Source organism: Malania oleifera, chromosome 9 (genome assembly GCF_029873635.1).
Source record: "Malania oleifera isolate guangnan ecotype guangnan chromosome 9, ASM2987363v1, whole genome shotgun sequence".
NCBI lineage: Eukaryota > Viridiplantae > Streptophyta > Magnoliopsida > Santalales > Ximeniaceae > Malania > Malania oleifera.
This window is the reverse complement of record NC_080425.1, coordinates 11498432-11517367: the sequence shown is the minus strand read 5'-3', so window position 1 is coordinate 11517367 and position 18936 is coordinate 11498432. Positions and strand designations below refer to the sequence as shown.

General features: G+C 36.2%; 1 protein-coding gene across 9 annotated transcripts in view; it reads right to left on the bottom strand.

Moving 5' to 3' along the window:
* The window catches only part of LOC131164117 (uncharacterized), a 44367-nt gene that overhangs the window by 13728 nt on the left and 11703 nt on the right, over positions 1–18936 (bottom strand). For 2 of the 9 annotated variants that reach the window (XR_009139216.1, XR_009139213.1), the window contains exons 3-5: positions 11569–11654; positions 11306–11450; positions 10907–10998 (exon numbers count right to left, since the gene is read on the bottom strand). Coding sequence is in view for 5 of the 9 variants with exons in the window: in XM_058121088.1 (XP_057977071.1) it covers positions 11322–11450; positions 11569–11654 (215 nt within the window). In the remaining 4 variants the exon portion in view is untranslated. Of the gene's footprint in view, positions 1–7614; positions 7890–10723; positions 10999–11305; positions 11451–11568; positions 11655–18936 lie in introns of those variants that run through there. The other 7 variants (XM_058121088.1, XM_058121087.1, XR_009139215.1 and 4 more) reach the window with 6 other exon arrangements.

Genomic DNA, 18936 nt, shown 5'->3' with positions numbered 1-18936 from the left:
TATAGGACTATTACGACAATTTTTATTTTTTTTAACTTTTTTTTCTCACTACTGTTTTTTAGTCCCTCTTATAAATCATTCACAATATAATATGTGAAGAGGGGGGAAAGATTATAATGAGGATGATAATGATACAAAATTTACTATTTTTTTTTAAAAAAAATACTCACAAGACACGCATTAATTAACAATTTGATAACACTAATTTGTTAAGAAAATATTATATTTTGATAATATTAGTAATTTGATATTTATGCTCTATATTTTCAATTTCAACCTTCTTTTCTTTTCTAGTTTTTGACATTTTCAAGTTATTACTTTGTTTACTTAATGATAAGTTTTATGATTATATCTTATAATTTTAAAACTTAGGTTATAGTTATAGAAGGGGAGCTTAGGCGCAACGGTAAGGTTGTCGCTGTGTGACCTGAAGGTCATGGGTTTGAGGCGTGAAAACAGCCTCTTGCAAAAATGCAAGGTAAGGCTGCATACTATAGACCCATTGTGGTCTGCCCCTTCCCTGGACCCTGCATACATGGGAGCTCTGTGCACCAGGCTGCCCTTTTTTTTTTAGGTTATAGTCATACAATATAACTTCTTGGTCTAAATTCCAAGTTTGAAGTACCATTTCTACAAAGAAGAATCCCCTTTGTTACATGATTTTTTCTTCATATAGATAGATATAGGATCTATGGGGCAATTACCTAGAAGTGCATTTCGTGCAACAACCCTTCCTGTTTGATAGAAAAGGATCCCATGATCCTAAATTGATCTTACCTAGGATTGCAAATCCCAAGTTTGTCTATGAAGAATGGATCTAATTGTATTGCTTACCAAACAACTTACTCACTTAATTGAACTAAAGGATTCAAATTTCACTAAAACTCTTTCTAAGAAGGGTTAAGACCTTAAAACATGCAAACGTACTAACATACATAAGGTTATGCGTGCTTAAGAAAAATTCACAGCCATTAAATCCACTTCCCATTATGTAACAACCACTACTCCTGCTTCCTGCTACACTCATTATCGTTACGCTACACTACCGCTATTTAAAACCATGAGTCTTGACACACAATTTTGTCCAGGGTCAATTGGATTAAACTTTGAAAATGTCATTAATTGAAAAATAATGGACAATAAATGACTAGAAAGCAATTAATTAAGGATTCTCTATCTTTGTCTAGTCCTTTGCTAGAGCTTGGGCTAAGTCATGGGCTTCAATTTTGTATTTTTACGATTTAAATTCCTTTTTCTTGTTAAAATAAGGGGTTATTCCCAACTTGGTTAGGGATTTAGCATTAAGAATAGACGAAGCCTGTGCCCAAGCACCTTTGTAGAACAAGGAAAGGATATTCCTTGGTCCTTAAGGGTACTTTTGGAAAAGCGAGGATTAGGGCAAGACCCTAGCTTCCAAAAGTTTATAAAAAGAAAGCTATGGGCTCCCACAAACAGAGGTTCAAAGAGGGGATTTGACAGACCTATCTTTAATTAGAGAGAGAGAGAAAGGTGTTCATTTTAAGAGCTTCAGGGGAAGCATCTTCAAGCTAGATAAGGCATATTGGTTTTTTTTGGATGTTTTTTTTTCTTTTTTTTGGGTTTTCTTTGACTTGTCTTGGTATTCTTGTTGAATCTCTAGGAAGAAGCTCTGCAAGGTGTGATTTTCAATTAATTTTTGGTGTTTTGGAGGATTACTAGTTTAACAATGGGCATGTCTTCCTATGTTTTTGCATGGTAGGTGGTTTTATATTTACATTCAAGCATGTAAACATGATGTGTCACACATGTTTGTTAGTCTTTCCATCTTTCACTTATATTAGCTCTGGTTTTGCCATATTATTTGTTGTAATCCCGACATTGTGCAAGCTTAAAAGATTAATAAAATAGAGAAAGGTAGGGCTGAGAATTCGAGAGGGAATCCTTTCTTTGTCTCCGATGATAGTGCAAGACATAAATAAATTGACTCAAATAAAATTAAGATAATATTTATTTAAGTAATATGAAAGGTTTTAAATTATGATTATATTTATTTACATGATATGAAAGGTTTTTAAATATAATAATGTTATAATAATATTGGTTTCCCAAATATGAAGAGTCTATTACAATAATGACTTCTAATGACTTCTCGGAATTTGAGGAGTCATAATTATGATAAGTTATGAATGCTAATTAATCACTTGATGGAAGTGATTAGTATATAAAGGTGGTTGGGGCTGGTCCTATCTCATCCTAGGAAGCTTGTGCTACTTTTCCATCAAATTAAGAAAAGCACAAGGAAACATAAGGTTGTGAGATAAAAACATAGCCCAAGGATATTCACTTGGAAGCATGGATCAAGGTATGAGTTTCTTGTTTTTTGTATAAAATTATGAATTTCAAAGATCCAATGATTAACTCATGTTTATATTAAATTTACAGATAGCCCATGCTCTAGTGTTTACAGTGAAAGTTGGAAGGGTTGATGGCAAATAGGCAGTGGCGACGGTCGAACATAGAAAGAGAGGTAGAGTTTTTGATCATGCATGGATGGCGCTCACCAAGGTGGCACGAGGAGATCTAGAGGAGACGAGCTAATCCTAAAAGCACCTCTAACCACGCTGGCCAAGGCATCGAACGACAACTAGAAGAAGGTGGAGGAGAGGTGGCTTCAGGCAGTGTGACTGGGTAGAGATGGCAGTGGCTCGCTACAGCAAACTAAGAAACCCTAGTTCAATGAAGAAGATGACTTGTGGAAGGGGAATGCGCGCTCACGTGCCACATGTGATCTTTAAGTGGGAGTGAACTTGCCAATCTAGCCTGTGCCAAGTTCACGTTAAGCTGACTAATTCTCAAGTTTTGATTTTATTTCATTTTTTTTTCTCTTTTTAAATTCAATTAAAATTTTCAAAAATATATTAAAAAATCTCAAAAAAATACATGAAAAAAACTAGCTTTACTCTGAGTGCTTATTGGCAAATTTTTATATTATTATTATTAGTATTACTTTTATTATTAATATTATTAATGTCATTCCATCACTCTTTTATTATATTTGTCCAAACTAATTCAAAAAATATTTTATTATATTTTTCTAAATTAATTCAAAAAATAAAAAATGACTAAAAACGGGAAAAAAAATATTTTCCCGTTATTTAAATTTTTATTTAATTAATATTATCATTAATATAAATATTGTTTTATTTATTTCGATTTTTGTAAAAAAGAAAGAAAATGATTAAAATATATAAAAATCATAATTCTCAAAAAAATAAATTGGGTAATTGCTAGGGTTCCTAGGGATCTTTGGTTATCTTTGGAAGTGTTTCCTTGAAATTAGGTCACTTACCAAAATTAGAAAGGATGAAAAATAGAATGTATCCTTTAGCAAAATGGAATGTTGATCTTTTGGCATCTTTGGATTTAGGAAAGACATTTTATTGGAATATCTTGGTAGATTTCCTTTTAGAAAAAATTGCATGAGATTCCCACCATTTTGTACTTTAAGGAAGCATTTGTGTTGCCTTTTTATGGTATGGTAACTATGGTTTATCTTTGTAAATATTAGGTCGTTTTTTCATGATTACTTGATATAATATGTCTTATATTTTGCATGATCATGTTAGTATCTTCATAAGTATGTTCTTGTGTGTGTGTTGAATATAAACCCTAATAATTTGTTTGACAGGCAAAGAAAGGAATGAAATGGAATGGAATTGGTCTTTACAATTTTACAAATTTTTCATACAATTTTTCATTCCTTTCCACCCTCAATCTATTCCATTTGAGTGTACCAAACATAGGGTACAACAACAACAAACCAAGCCTTAAGTCCCACTAGTTGGGGTTGGCTACATGAATCCTTTTTCACCAATTTATGCGATCATGGACAATATCCTTTGACATATTTAGGACTATTAAATCCTTTCTCAGGATCTCATTCCAAACTATTTTGCGTCTACCCCTACACCTTCTATTGCCCCTCACAGTGACTAACTCACTCTTCCTCATTGACACACTATGTGACCTACATTGCAAGTGCCCAAACCATCTAAGTCATCCCTCCCTTATCTTATCTTCTACAAGAGCTATGCCTAACTTACCATGAATATGTTCATTTCTTAATTTATCTTTTAACGCTATACCACTCATCCATCTTAGCGTTCTCATCTTGGCAACTTTTATTTTTCAAATATGTTGTTTCCTAATAGCTCAACATTTTGATCCATATAGCATAATTGGTCTTACAGCCATCCTATAAAATTTTCCTTTTAATTTTAAGGGTATTCTATGATCACACAGCACACTCGAAGCACTTCTCCATTTTACCCAACCTGCTTTAACTCTATGGATTACATCTTCTTCAATTTATCCTTCAATTTGCATAATAGATCCAAGGTATCAGAATCTACTAGTGCTATTGATTTCTTCATCATCAAGTTTAATTTTGTATTCAATATTGCTCCCACTATGGCTGAAATTACATCTCATATACTCTGTCTTATTTCTACTTATACTAAAGCCTCTAGATTTTAAAGCTTCTCTCCATAAATCTAACTTAGATTCTACTCCACCCCTAGTTTCATTAATTAAGACAACATCATCTACAAACAACATACACCACAAAACCTTATTTTGTATACTTCTAGTCAGTTCATCCATCACGACAGCAAAAAAGAGAAGGGCTTAAAGAAAATCGTTGATGTACACATAGTGATTAGAAATTCTCTAGTCTCTCCAACTATAGTCCTAACACTAGTCATTACTCCATTGTACAAATCCCGAATGACATCAGTATACCTACTACATACACCCTTTTTTCCTAAAACCCACCATAAAACTTCCCTAGGTACCCTATCATATGCTTTCTCTAAGGCCATAAATACCATATGCAAGTTCCTCTTCTTTTCCCTAAACTTTTCCATTAATCTTCTTAAAAGATACATAGCTCTTGTAGTAGATCTCCCAAGCATAAAACCATTTTTTTTTTTTTTTAGACATTCGTTTCTAACCTTAGTCTTTATTCAACTACCATTTCCCATGGTTTCATTGTATGACTTATAAGTTTATATCCATTGTGGTCTGCCCCTTCCCCGAGCCCCACATGCACAGAAGTTTTGTGCACCAGCTGCCCTCTTTTTTTTTTTTTAGGTATTAAAGTGTTTTTCCTCCATTCGTTTGGTATTTTCTAATTTTTATAATTGTGTTAAACAAATTAGTTAACCATACAGTTCCATTATCACATAGCCATTTCCAAACTTTAATTGGAATGTTATACAATCCTATAGCTTTCCATTTTTTTTTCTTTTTGAGTGCAAACTTAACTTTGCTAACTCTAATTTTGCAAGTAAATTTCATATTTTTAGCCTTTTCCTCATTTGTTAATTCTAAGTTTAAGCCTTCTAATTAGTTTTCATTAAATAGCTTACTAAATTAACTTCACCATCTTTGTTTTGTGTCTTCTTTCTTAACCAAGACAATATCATCCTCAATTTTTATACATTTTACATTACTAAGTCCTTACTCTTTCTTTCTCTAGCTTTAACAAGTTTAAGTATGTCTCTTTACTCTTCTCTTGTATCTAATCTAGCATACAAATTATTAAATGATCTATGTTTAGCTTCACTAACAACATTTTTTGCATCTTTTCTCTCCTCTTTATACTTTTCAAAATTTTCCATGTTTCTACATTTTACAAGGTTCAATAGCAAATTCTTGTTGTCTTTATAAATATTTTGGACATCTTGATCCCACCACCAACTTTCTTTCCTATTCAAGAATCTTCCTCTTGATTCACCTAAAATCTCTTTCGCTATCTTTTTAGTAGAGCTAGCTATCCTACTCCAAAGAGTGTGTGTCTACACCTGTACCAAACATAGAGTTAGATACTAAAATCAATCCAACGATGGACCTCAAGGTTGTCTTGTGCATGCCTTAGAAGATCTCAAGGTGAGGGTGGTTGATGTCTAGTATGGCGCCACCCAATATTTAATGAATGGGTAGTATTTCACCAAAACACCGTCACATGTTAAAATCAATTCAATGACGACCCTCAAGGTTGTGTCTTGTGTATGCTTTTGAGGACCTCGAGGTGAGGGTGGTTGATGTCTTGTGTAGGACACCCAATATTTAATAGATGGACAATATTTCACCAAACACTCTCACATGTTAAAATCAATCCGACAACAGATCTCAAGTTTGTGTCTTGTGCATGCTTTCGATGATCTCGAGATGAGGACAATTTCTATCTTGGGTGGGGCTGTCCAATATTTTAAAGGCTAGTAAATATTAAAAAGGAAAGGACCCAAGTCTTGATAGGTTAAATTCAAAGGAAGTCTTACGCTAATCAAGTAATATTTATAGGACAGGTGTGTAGGGGGAATTAGTACCTTACATTGCGTAACTATACTCCCAAACTTAGCTTTGGTACGCAGAGTTTTGATAATCTGTTCCTCAAACCCTAGATGCAGCTAGTTGACCAATCAATCCATAGTAATTAATTAGGCGCTCTAACCTCACATAGGATTAAATAGGTTAGTGGTGACTTTGTTGATTATATTTTGTTAGTGGTGACTCTGTTGATTATATTTTGACCCATATATGATCCCCATTCATAATTTCTTATCTTGAGTTAGCCATCCTAATCAAGGCAGCTCGAAGATTGACCTTTGGCAAGTAGTGACCCTCCAACAGCTGTTGATATTACCTTTACTTCAACTCAAGCTTGTGCCTTGCACCTTGGGCCTAGGCTCCAAAGGACCTTTGCCCCTTGGTGTCCCTTCAGCTTTTATAAATATGGGCATTGGCATGACCCCGACATTGACACAGGATCATGACAATTTCCAAAATCCCTAGACACAACACAAGATGGTCTAATATTCTACTTAAATATTCTATGTGGGGTACCATTAAATTTTCAAGATTTACACAATATTGGTTATTATACAAAAAAAAAAAAAAAACGATTCAATATAATTATTGTTAAGGCTTGATATGAATTGTTGGCCTGCAACCTAAATACCTAATATCTTAAAAATTTTAGGTAAAGTGGTATTCAAATATGGTATCAGAGCCAAGTTGCTAGGAAGTCCTAGGTTCTAGTCTAGTTGCCCACATTTATTGTTTGTTAAGAATTATCTTATTCCTTATAATGGGTGTTATTTCTCATTTGTTTCTCTCGCTACGTGCTGTTGGGTTGCACGTGTGAGGGACTGTTAAGACCTGATATATATTGTTGGCCCACAATTTTATAGCTTAAGTTTTTAGGTAAAGTGGTATTCTAACAAAATACATATGCCTTCCTCTTGCCATCTTTTATTTCACAGATATTCTTAACCTACGACTTATTTAACTTCTTCCATTGTAAACGCCAACAAGTTTATATTGTAATCTTTTTAAGAAACCAACATTGTGATTGTTCTTATTACGATTTTCATGACAACACTTTACAATGTTTAAAGCATATTAAAGAAGAATCAGAGTGTAAAGGTGTCTTGGATAACTATTAAAGAAAAGTATGAAATTTAAAATTTAAAATCTAATTTAATATAGTCAACATGTTTATAAAAGTGTCAAATGCATGCCAAAGGAGCGTCTTGTGAATGGGATGATGCTGAACACACCAAAGAACTCACAGATAAGAACCCTAAAAATAAAAAATACTCAATTTCCTCCAATTCCAAAAAACTAAATTCAAGGTGGTTACACTTGCACAAGCTTATGTGTGTAGACACATAATCCTAAAATACACTGCAAATTTAAAAGGACTGTATGTTCCTACAATAAAAAATTGAAAATAAAATAAATCAAAATCTCCCAAGTCATCAAAATATCCTAAAATTCTTGAATGACGAAAATGGCTTCCAGATTGGATCCCCTCTCCTCAGCAGGCGACTCCTACCTACATCACTCTTCCACCACATAAAAGCTTGTGAACATTGATTAACAGGATCAAGAATTGGTGAACAGAAACAATGTGACCAAATACACAAAGTGGACCGTGACATCTGTGACAGAAATAAAGAATGCATCTCATAATGAAATGAACCTTGACTCTTATGGCATTTTCTTGAAACCCGCCATTGCAGATAATGCGATACTGAAACTGCCATCGTCCTAAAAATATATGAGGTGCATTCAAGTCACAGACATAACAGCAAGCTGGAAATAAGCCTGCCAAGCACCAAAACCACATCCATGCAGAAAGAAACAGTCCATGAACCCTGTCCTGTAACCAGATACATGCACAGTGCAGGTCTTAAAGGGTTGCAATCCCAATTGACAAACACCACTTTAAGAGATTAGACTAATTTCGATTATGGTGTCTAAAAAAACGTGGACATGGTGCTGAACTTCCTGGTAGGTGATTGTCTTAGCATGATGCAAAAGGTCGTTGAGCTAGGAAACAATGTTGGGCCAATCATTCTAGAACCTTAACCAAGAAATGTGCAAACTTAACCAGAGGTGACTGTTCATTAACTGACACATCCTAACCTCTAGTTCACTGTGGTCGCTTCTATGCATAATCATTTCAACTTCAAGATTCTCTTTGATCATATTCAAATGCCTCTTTTTAGGGCAATAATGGTAAGAATGACTCTTCTTGCCACACTTACGATACTCCAGGCTCCAGCCACTATTTATCAAGCTTGTTTGGTTCAACCAGCATAATCAAGTGGAATGGGCGCAGACAGGTTGCTCAAGAGAGTCTGCCCACTTCTAGCTTCCTTTAGATAAGTAACTTCTTTTTCTACATTCTTCACATGAGCTGCTGCTTGATCAATGGACTCGAAATGTTGGTCATTGAGCTTTTGAATCTTGTATTGCAGTCCCGCAGTTCTGTTGTTGCTCACTTTCCTTACACTAGCACTGTGCAAAGAGTTGGTGAAACTCTCATGTATTCAAATCAACATTGGGTGAGAGAAAGTAGTCTAGAATAGACCTCCTAAGCAAAGTTAACAAACACAAATTTGTGGATCATAACATCCCTCATTCAGTTCCAACCTGTTATAAGCCCTTCGTACTGGTTTCTATATTGCATTTAGATATTTCCCCACAGCAGACTTGCATACCTCTAATGCAACTACTGGCTAGATTTACCTTGTCCTTGATCCTCAGAGCTCTAAGATTTCTAGTTGATTGAACCAATCAGACCATGGAGTTCACCCTCCCTATGAAAGTAAAAAAAAATGATTTCGCTACCATAGTCTGGTCAAGGGGCAAGTAGGAAGTTACATGGATGGAGCTCTATGACATGTTCTCCATCATGATGATAGCAGAGCCAAAAGCGCATATATTAAATATAAACATAATGCTGAACTGTTTGCATTAGTAAGCAATTGTTTTTATGTTAATCTTAATCCAAGCTCAACCTCTCCATCATCCTAAGATGATCATCTCATGGCTATTGAGAATGAATCAAATCAGATGGTTCTATTTCTCAATCTTTCTGACTTGCTCCTACGGCCAAGGTTAAAAAATTGAAAAAATCAGTAACTCACTGATGAAGGATTCCTCGAAAAGTTAAGGATTAGTAATCCTTTTTTATAAATCGAATGGATTCGGTCTTTGAAGGTAATAAAAAAAAAAAACAAAAGATGTTTCTTTATCAATCCCTTCGCCCCCCATTCTTTGAGAATCAGAAAGATCCTTTTCAAGTTTAAATTTGTTCATTTGGAATCTACATTCTTCTACTTCATTTTATTTTTATTTAATTATTTATTTATTATTTATTATTTTCTTATTTTTCCCTCTCTTTTCCCTTCCATCATTCCTTAAGTCCCATATGTTTGATCCTATAGAATTTGACCCATTTTCTCATTGACCGAAGAGTACGAAATAAATCAAATTGATTTTTTTTCGAAAAGTACTATGTGAAATCTTCGGTTTTTCCTCTTCCTCTATCCCTATCCCATTGGTACATGCATGTAATCCCTCCAATCTTTGATGTCAGTGCCATCATATTGTCATATTGGTCCTTTGTAACCAACTAACTATGTTTTTCTTCTTTTGGGTTATATTCTGCTGGTTGGGTTTGATCAGGCCAATACCTATTAATCTGGTTCCAAGTAAATTGGTTGGTTTGATTCATCACCTATTAAATTGGTAAGATAGTAGAGCACCGGTTTGATAAAGAGGAAAACTCTTCTTCTCTTGTTTGATGGCCTTCCATAAAGGCACGAACACTGCAAGCTTTCTTTTAAGAAAAGCCAAAGCTCTGGCGTAGCTATGGACAACACAGTCAAAAAGGAGGCACAATGAGGGTAGTGGATAAGAGAAGTCAATGAGGATTAAAAGCTCCAGTAACAGAAGAATCCTACAGTGCATGAAAAAGAGCTGGAAGTACATGTGTTGAAAGCGATGGCAAGGTCCTGGCATAAACTTAAGGTCAGTAACAACAAACAATGGCTCACTCACAAACTTAGGGATTTGACCCTTCAATTGCTTCAAAGGGCTTTGATTAATCTGAAAATTAATTGATGGGCTAGATTCTTTTTCATCTCATCAGATCAAATGTGATTGGGGTTGGCTGTGTGCTACTATGACGGACAAAGGTGTTGGATGACAGTGGCTTGTGCCGAGACCAATTGACATCAAACACACCAAAGAACTCATGGGTAAAAACATTAGTATGGGAGCATGGATTTCAAGCCATGGATTTAGATTTGTGTGGATTCGGAAGAAACTTAATAATATTTTGTATTGCATTCTATTCAAGTCCACACAAATTCATCCAAGGGGTCAATTTTGAGCTCCCAAATATGGGATAAAATTCTTTCTTTTCAATTCCAAAAACCAACTTCAACATTATTACACCCACATGCACACACACACACACACACACACATATCCTAAAGTCTACTTTCTAAAATTGAAAGAAATATATTTTCCTAGATTGAATAACTGAAAAAATAAATCAAAATCTTACAGAGTTCTTGATAGCGAGTCTTGCTTCTGGATTGGATCCCCTCTCCATCAATTGGTGTCTAAGATGGACACAGTGCAATCAAGAATACCTTTCTAGAAGTGTTTTTCCAAGTAGAAAGTAAGATAGTTAAGTTTATAGTTGAATATTTGTATTAGTAAAAGAGTTGGTTCATGCAAGTGAAGCAGCAATGGATTATTTTCCATCTTAAGCTCTCATTGTGTTTCAGTGTACTCAAAAAGTCAAAATTAAAAAGTGCAAATTCGCTCTAATCAGAAGGCAAAACTAGCGCCAAAAATTCTTGACAAACTGTATGTTGTTTTGCAAGTGATGCGTGCATAATAACCAAATGGATGATATATGTTTGCAGTTCTATTGAAAAAAACACAGGAGGCAACCAACCTCTTTAAGGCCAAGTCTATTGATCCTTCTTCAGCTTTGAAGTGGAAGGTGAGAATTTAAGGTCACGATTGGAAGTTCTGATAATGAAAAGAAGTGTTTCAAGTAGCATGGCACACACCAATCCAAGAAGGCCTCCAGCAGCATTCTGTTAAGGATAAAAGAATAGCCAAGTTTTCCTTGAGGTTAAAAAGGCAGCATATAAATATATTAAAGAGGTCCACAGAGGCTAAAACTATATAATCAAGATGGTCATTTGAACATACCATGACAGCACTGTGGCCAAACAAGGCCCTGAATGCCGCATATCCAACCAAATAGCCAGCAAACATTGTAAGCACAACATGCAAACCTGCACAGGTTTTAAGACTGACCTTAACTTCAGAGCATTTAAATGAAATGAACAGAATATAGTGAAGGAAAAATAAACTGTAAATATCAGATTCATTGGAATATAGATCAAGTGACAAACAAGTAGGTAATATCATGCAAATTGCAAAGTATGAGCAATGCCATTCTACACGGTCACGGGCCCACATGGCAGCAGGAGAATGGGTGCAGCAGGCAAGCCCCACTCTATCTCACCCTCTCTGCTGCTGACACATGGGCCTGTGATGACACAGGCCCGTGATGCAGCCTTTTCCTGCAAAGTATACATAATAAAAATTTTTATTTCATAATCATGCCAACAAAATGGGGTGAGAGCCTTGACTCAAATGGTTTAAACACTGAAAACCAGAAGGTCATAGACTCATCGGCTTCAAGTTATGGAGACAACCTCTCCAATTGTGTACATAAAGCTGTGCAAATCATGCCCTTTTAAGTCCCTCAATATGGTGTAGGAGCTTTGTGTCCTGGGTGCTGCATTTAATCTTGACAAAAATAAAAGTAACACATTGAAATATCCATGACAAATTAGAAAACCAAGGCAAAGCAGGTTCAAAATAGATGATCTAGTCAATTGGTCATGAGCATTAACACATAAGCTTGACAGTGAATGTCAAACCCACTAATAAGAGAAAGTCAGAAAATCAACTTAGTTCATGTACGAGCAAGATTCAGGCATCTGGTTTTATTAGATTTCCTTATTTTATTTGCTTGATTCCCAAGCATGTTAGGCCTACAAGTATGATTTAAGGGAATTTAGTGGGAGTTGATTTGTTAAGAATTAAGTTTTGAGATTTTAAGATTTACCCTTTATTTATGCTGTGAGACAAACAGAATTATTTCTTTCTTTGTGGATTCTGGGAGTGGCTTTCCAACCTCTTAAAATCTTCATTTCAAGAGACCTCTGAATGATAGGGAGATGGGGGAGTTGTCTCCTTGTTGTTTGTATTGAACAATTGCAAATTATCCTAGGGAAGGGATGTTCCTTCTGGTGTCTGGATCATTCGGGGGTGTTTTCTTGTAAATCATTCTTTGAGTTTTTGACCTATTCAAATTATACCTTTCCTCTTTATTCAGTTATTTGGGAGGTTAAGGCTTACCCCAAAAATTAAGCGTTTACTAGGTTGGTTGTGCTTAACAAAATTAATACCAATAACTTGCTGCAGATTAGGAGACCTTTTAAGGCTCTCTCCAAATGTTTGCGTGCTCTGTTATAGGAATTCCGAAACAGCCTCTCACCTCTTTTCACATTGTGATTTTGCATGGAGCATTTGGAATAAATTGTTTGGTTTAATAAAAGAGAGTTGGGTCTGCCCCTATTCAGTGGAAGACTTGTTAATCACTTCTTTTGCAGGCTTTGGAAAAAGGAAGGATAGGGAAGCTCTATGGAAGTGTAGCAAGTATGCTGTATAATGGGGTCTTTGGTTGGAACGTAATGCGCATATTTTTTCTACCAAGAAGTTGAATTTGTATTTGGTGTGGGAAAAGATTCAGTTCTTGACTTTATGGTGTATTGGGTTTGGATTTTTCAGAGAAGCTAGCTTTCAGGATTTAAATAGGGATTGGAAGAATTGGTTGAATTGATTTCTGTTTTTTGATGTTATAGTTTTTTTCTGGTTTGTTCCAGATTTTTAGGGGAGATGCCTTTTCACCCCAATGTAAATTCTCTTCCTATTAATGAATTTATTTTGCTATAAAAAAAAAAATGACTCAGTAGTCACACCTTCACTTGGCACCATCTCCACCCTCACCGTCAAGGCATCAACTGCTATCAGACCACCATTACTCCAAGCATGTTGCACCCCCATCGCTGAGTCAATTGGCACTAATTCACACCCTAAACCTCCTTGCCTTTCACACCATAAATCTGCAGGGTACTCTTCGATCCAACCTTCATCCCTCTTCCCTGTTTGTTAACCAAAGAAAAACAAATAACAAAAAATTAGCAACTACTGTCATTGAACTTGAACACTACGGGGAATTTGCTCATTGGAGACCTCAAGAAAGTCAATTCATTCCATGTTCAGCATGAGTGAGTCAGAGTCCACCTTTCATTGCCGAAGCATGAGGCCAATCGTGTTCTTCATGAGCAAAGTTTTGAAGCCTCAGGATATATTGAGCATTGCCATCCAGGTAGTTGCAAGAATTTGATCCTTTGCTGGCTTCAATGAACAGCTATGTGATGTGTTCACTGCCTTTCGCATTTAATTAATGGATTCGATCACCCCTTTCAATCTTGGTTGGAGCTCTGCCTGCTGCCAACAAGACCCACTTGTCCCCTCAGCAACCTTGGTGAAGACCCACTGCAACCAGAGAAGAGAGAAGCATCTCCAACCTTCTCTCGCAGACACTGGCACCCAGCCTTGCTGGTACAGCATCGGCAACTTGCCCTCATGTCACCAGTCCTGGAAATTTGACAAAAGAGCAAGAGGAATCACAGGAAGCCATACCTCATGTTTGGGATTTGATCTAACGAGGTTTTTATTTAACCTATACCCAAATCCAGAAACCTAGTCCAGCACAAGCTGTTAACTGATTTGAATATCAGAACAAAACTGATGCAGTGGATAATTTGACCCTGAAGCTGGCACTTGCCAGTAACCAAACACTACCTAGCTTGACATCCACAGAACCCCTTTGACTCAGAAAGTATTCTGAATGTATAACTTGAGCATCCCCTGAACCTGGCACTTACCAACACACTCCCTAAACTTTTCTATATAGCCGGATTTGTGCTTGTCCATTCCAAGCTGCCCATTTTATCAACACAAAAGATAAAAAACAAGCTCATAATTAAACTGCCCAACACTATCTAGCATCTAGCAATAGTTTGCCACTTACCTGCTATGTGCTTTCTCTTTTTTTTATTTTTCTTATTATATCATTATTTTAAAATGGTACATGTTATAGGAGATGGCAATGTAGATCATCCAACTGTTTTGTATTTTGTTTGTGGTTTTTTTTGTAAATGACTTTTTGAACTTGGATTGGCACCATCTTGGTGCCCTTCTAATGAATTCTCTGTGCCTGTCCAGAAAAATGTTCAAGGTACTCAACATCAAAATTGAAATCCTTACAAATTCTAGCTTATCTTTGTAAGAAGAGGAAGGCTCATTAGCACTCTTCTTTGGTGTATTATCCTTAACAAGACCCTCGTATGCTTTCTCCTTTTCCAAATCCACAAGCATCCTCAGATTTGGTTTCAACTCTTCACTCTGAAACAATCTAAGCCAAGTTTTCCATCTCCACACAATTAAAATTAATTTTATTTCACTACTTGTTGTCATCTTTCCAAACAACCAGGCAGATGATAAAAAATAGCAATCTGCTTCACAATTGAATCCTACATTTTTTTTGTGTGGAAAATTTTCACATTTTTTAAAAAGCAAAACAACACCAAATCCAATTCAGACATTGTTTTCTCTTCTTCTCATCCCTGTTTCTCAACTTTCTAAGAAATCAGACAACTAAGTTACAATTGGGGTGCAAGTTTGATTTTCTATGGAAGTACAAATTCACATAACTTTCTCTGGGTTTGAGACTTGTTAGGATGAACTTGGAGCACGAGAAGAGGCAGACTAACTGGGGCCATGTTGAGGGCGAGGAAGCAAACAACAGGGCTTGAAGGGGTTTGCAGGGCAAGGAAGGTTGGGAGGAAAGTTAAGAGGCAGTGTGCTGGAGGTCATGGGGACGGTTGGAGAATAAGTGGATAGCTCCATCGTTGGTTAGGAGAAGAGTTGGGGTTGGAAGGGTCATTGCTCAACCTGATTTGGTTTGGTTTCAGTGGATGCAAAAGGACAACAGATATCTATGCTGTGATGATGCAACAGTGAAAGGCTATGGTGTCCTCTCTCTGGGTCTAGCAGTTTGCATGCACCCAAAAAAAAGCTACTATTTTGCAGATGAATGCTAGGAACTGCCAACCTGTTGGTTTTTTTCTGATTTATTCTGTGTCAAGTGTGCAATAAGTGATGGGGTGATTAGACTTAAAAAGTAGGAAGGGGAGTTGTAGAATGTAAGATTTTGTGCAAATCTTAGAGAATCTACCAACTGCAAAGCAGATTTTGGACCATCTTGCTGTCAAAGTATTGTGTGAATGGCTGAATGGTTTGGCCTTGAGTTCTGTATATTATATATAGACTTTACAAGAATGCTATACAAGGAAAGTAAATAAGTTCTAGCATGATTCTAGCCCTATACATGTAAACTATAATCTGTCAAGCCCTATACATGTAAACTAAATATATGCTAACTGTACAAAATAAAGAATTGAGAAATAAGGAAATAATTGTGGGCTGAAGTAAGGAAAGAAATCTATTGCTTTGCTGTTTGCTGTTCTGTTGACAGCCCCTCTCAAATTGATGTGGATTGATCAACAAGCATCAATTTGCTACTTAGGAAGCAATGTCGATGACGAGTGAGAGCCTTGATAAAGATATTCGCAATTTGTAATTCATTGGAAATATGCGGAAGAGTGATAACTCGAGCTTCAAATGCTTCACAGATAGAGTGACAATTGACTTCAATATGCTTCGTGCACTCATGATAGACAGGATTGGCCACGATCTGGATAGCACTCGTATTATGGCATGTAGAGGAGTAGGATCAGTCTCAAAAAAATCTAGCTCAGCAAGCAAACCTTGAAGCCAAATAATTTCAGAACAAGCAAGAGACATCGCCCGGTATTCAAATTCCATCGATTACTTAGAAACTCTGTCTTGCTTCTTACTCTTCCAAGAGATCAATGCATCACCTAAGAACACACACCAACCAGTGACGGAGCGACATATATCCGCACAACCAGCCCAATCAGCATCGCTATAAGCAATAAGGCGAGTAGAATTGCCTATAGGGAAGAATAAACCACGGGCAAAAGTGCCCTGAACATAGCGTCTGATCCTACGTACAGCATGTTGACTTTTTGAGTCCTATCCCGTTTTGATAATGACAAATCACAACATCTCATTTGTGCGTTAAGTATATGAACAGGGTTATGTTTCAAAACACACAAATGACCAATGCAACATGGAAACCATGAAGCACTTAAACGAGCTCATCTCTTGGCACATTCCATGGAAATCTGATGAGCAAAGCTTGAAGACTCACATTTTTCAGTTGTAATGTATCTAGGTTTCAATTGTGCATGCATATTTCATTTGATTTGATATGAAGCTCTCAACCATGACCTTAGTTAGACCCTAGGCACTCTATATTTCATAGAAAATTATTTTACAAATGTGCAAAAATTATTTCAAGTGTAAAAATCATTTTTGGAATGAAAAACACCAAAACAAGATTTTCAAAATCCCCTTCATGTTTCTGCCATCGCATTGATGAGTACTTTTCTTGAACAATCCATTCTTATCTTAAAAAATGTTCAACATGAAAGTTGTGGGATTTTCTCTTAGCTTTCTTGTGATACCAAGAACGTCCCATTTGGAGTTTCCTAGAAAATGTAATGCCCAAAATACTGAAAGGTGTCCGCAGAAGAAAATTTCCTTCATGTTTTTGCCGTCGCATTGATGAGCGAATTTCTCGATCAATCAGTTATCATCTTAAAATACTTTCAACATGAAAGTTGTGGGATTTTCTCTTAACTTTCTTTTGATACCAAGAACATCAAATTTGGAGTTTTTTAGAAAAGTTATGCCTGAAATACTGAAGAGTGTCCGCAGCAGAAAACCCAGATTCAATCGACCGAACCTCAGTTCAGTCGACCAAAGTTCATCCTAGTATCATCCGCTCGACCGGATCATCAGGTCAATCGACTAAATCGTGCTAAATTGGAAAATCGCCTTGGGTTCAATTGACCGAATCTCAGTTCAGTCGACCGGATCTATCGGGTTTTGCCAATAATGGTTAGAAAACGGCTAGATTTTCAAAAAATTAAATATATTTTAAAGCCCCAACAGTCATATAACGGCTATATCTTGGTTTTGCCTATAAATACCAAGCTAAATCACTTGGAGAAGGTTATCAGTCCATCTTGAAACAACTTTTGATCTATCTTGAATATCTTTTGATTGTTGAGCTTTATTGAAACTAATTTTGCACATCATTTTCAAATTTCTCCTACTCTTATTTTGAAAACACTTTTGGAGAAAATATTTTTGAAGCACTCTTGAAAGCTTTGAGCATATTTGACACTCACTTTCATTACATCAAATCTCTCTTTATTTCATATTTCAAAAGTTCATTTTGAGAAAAACATTTCCATCATACTCTATTGAGCTTCATCTTCAAATCATTTGAGAATGCATTTTAGAAAGATTTTCATTGTACTAATCAGCTCTTGAAGGAGCATTCATTGTACACAAAAACTTATTTCCATTCATTTTTTTGTGGTTCGGGTTTTGAACTGTGCCAAGTGAGGGTATATCACTTGGAGAGGTATCTCAGCCTATAAGGAGGGATTACAGTTTGAATCGTACCGAGAGAGTGTATATCGCTTGGAGAGGCTTCTCCGCTTATAAGGTGGGATTGTAGTGGCAGCTCCGCCCTGGTTTAAAGGAGCAGGACAGTGGAAATCCTCAGGTGGTTTGCTTGAGGCAAGGACGTAGGTGGGTATAGCCGAACCTTGTAAATCACGGTGTCATTCTCTCTATCCCTACTCTCTTTAATCTTCCGCACGTGTATGTTTATATTTATATTGTTGTGATTGTTGTACATGCTTTAAATTTAATCTCGATATTGTTTGGAAATTGGCTAAATAGTCGTTAAATTTTTTAAACATCCAATTCACCCCCCCCCCTTTCTTGGGATAGCACCAATCCTAACACAGCAGCCAAATGAAGATGATGAGGAGTCTAAAGAAACTGGCTAACTTTCTATATAGAAAAAGAAATGTTTGGTCTAGTAATGGTGAGATAGACAAGACTACCCACCAACTTTCGATATAAAGTGGGATCAACAAGTAAGTCACCCTCCTCTTTGCAAAGCTTAACATTTAATTCCATGGGAGCATCAACAGAAGTACCCTTCTGAAGGCCAGTTGTGGCCACCAAGTCACTAGCATACTTATGTTAATTGAGTGAAATACCAGAGGGACTACGATTCACCTCAAGAACCAAGAAAATATGTGAGAGACCCAAGAGATCGTTCATATGAAAGGACTCTGAGAGATGAGTCTCAAGTTGAGCAAGTAAACCAGAGTTCAATACATGAGATAAGATTTGAGTATTGGGATGACCTAAATGACGATGCCACACCATACTAAGATCTGAAACATTATTACAAGCAAAAGACTT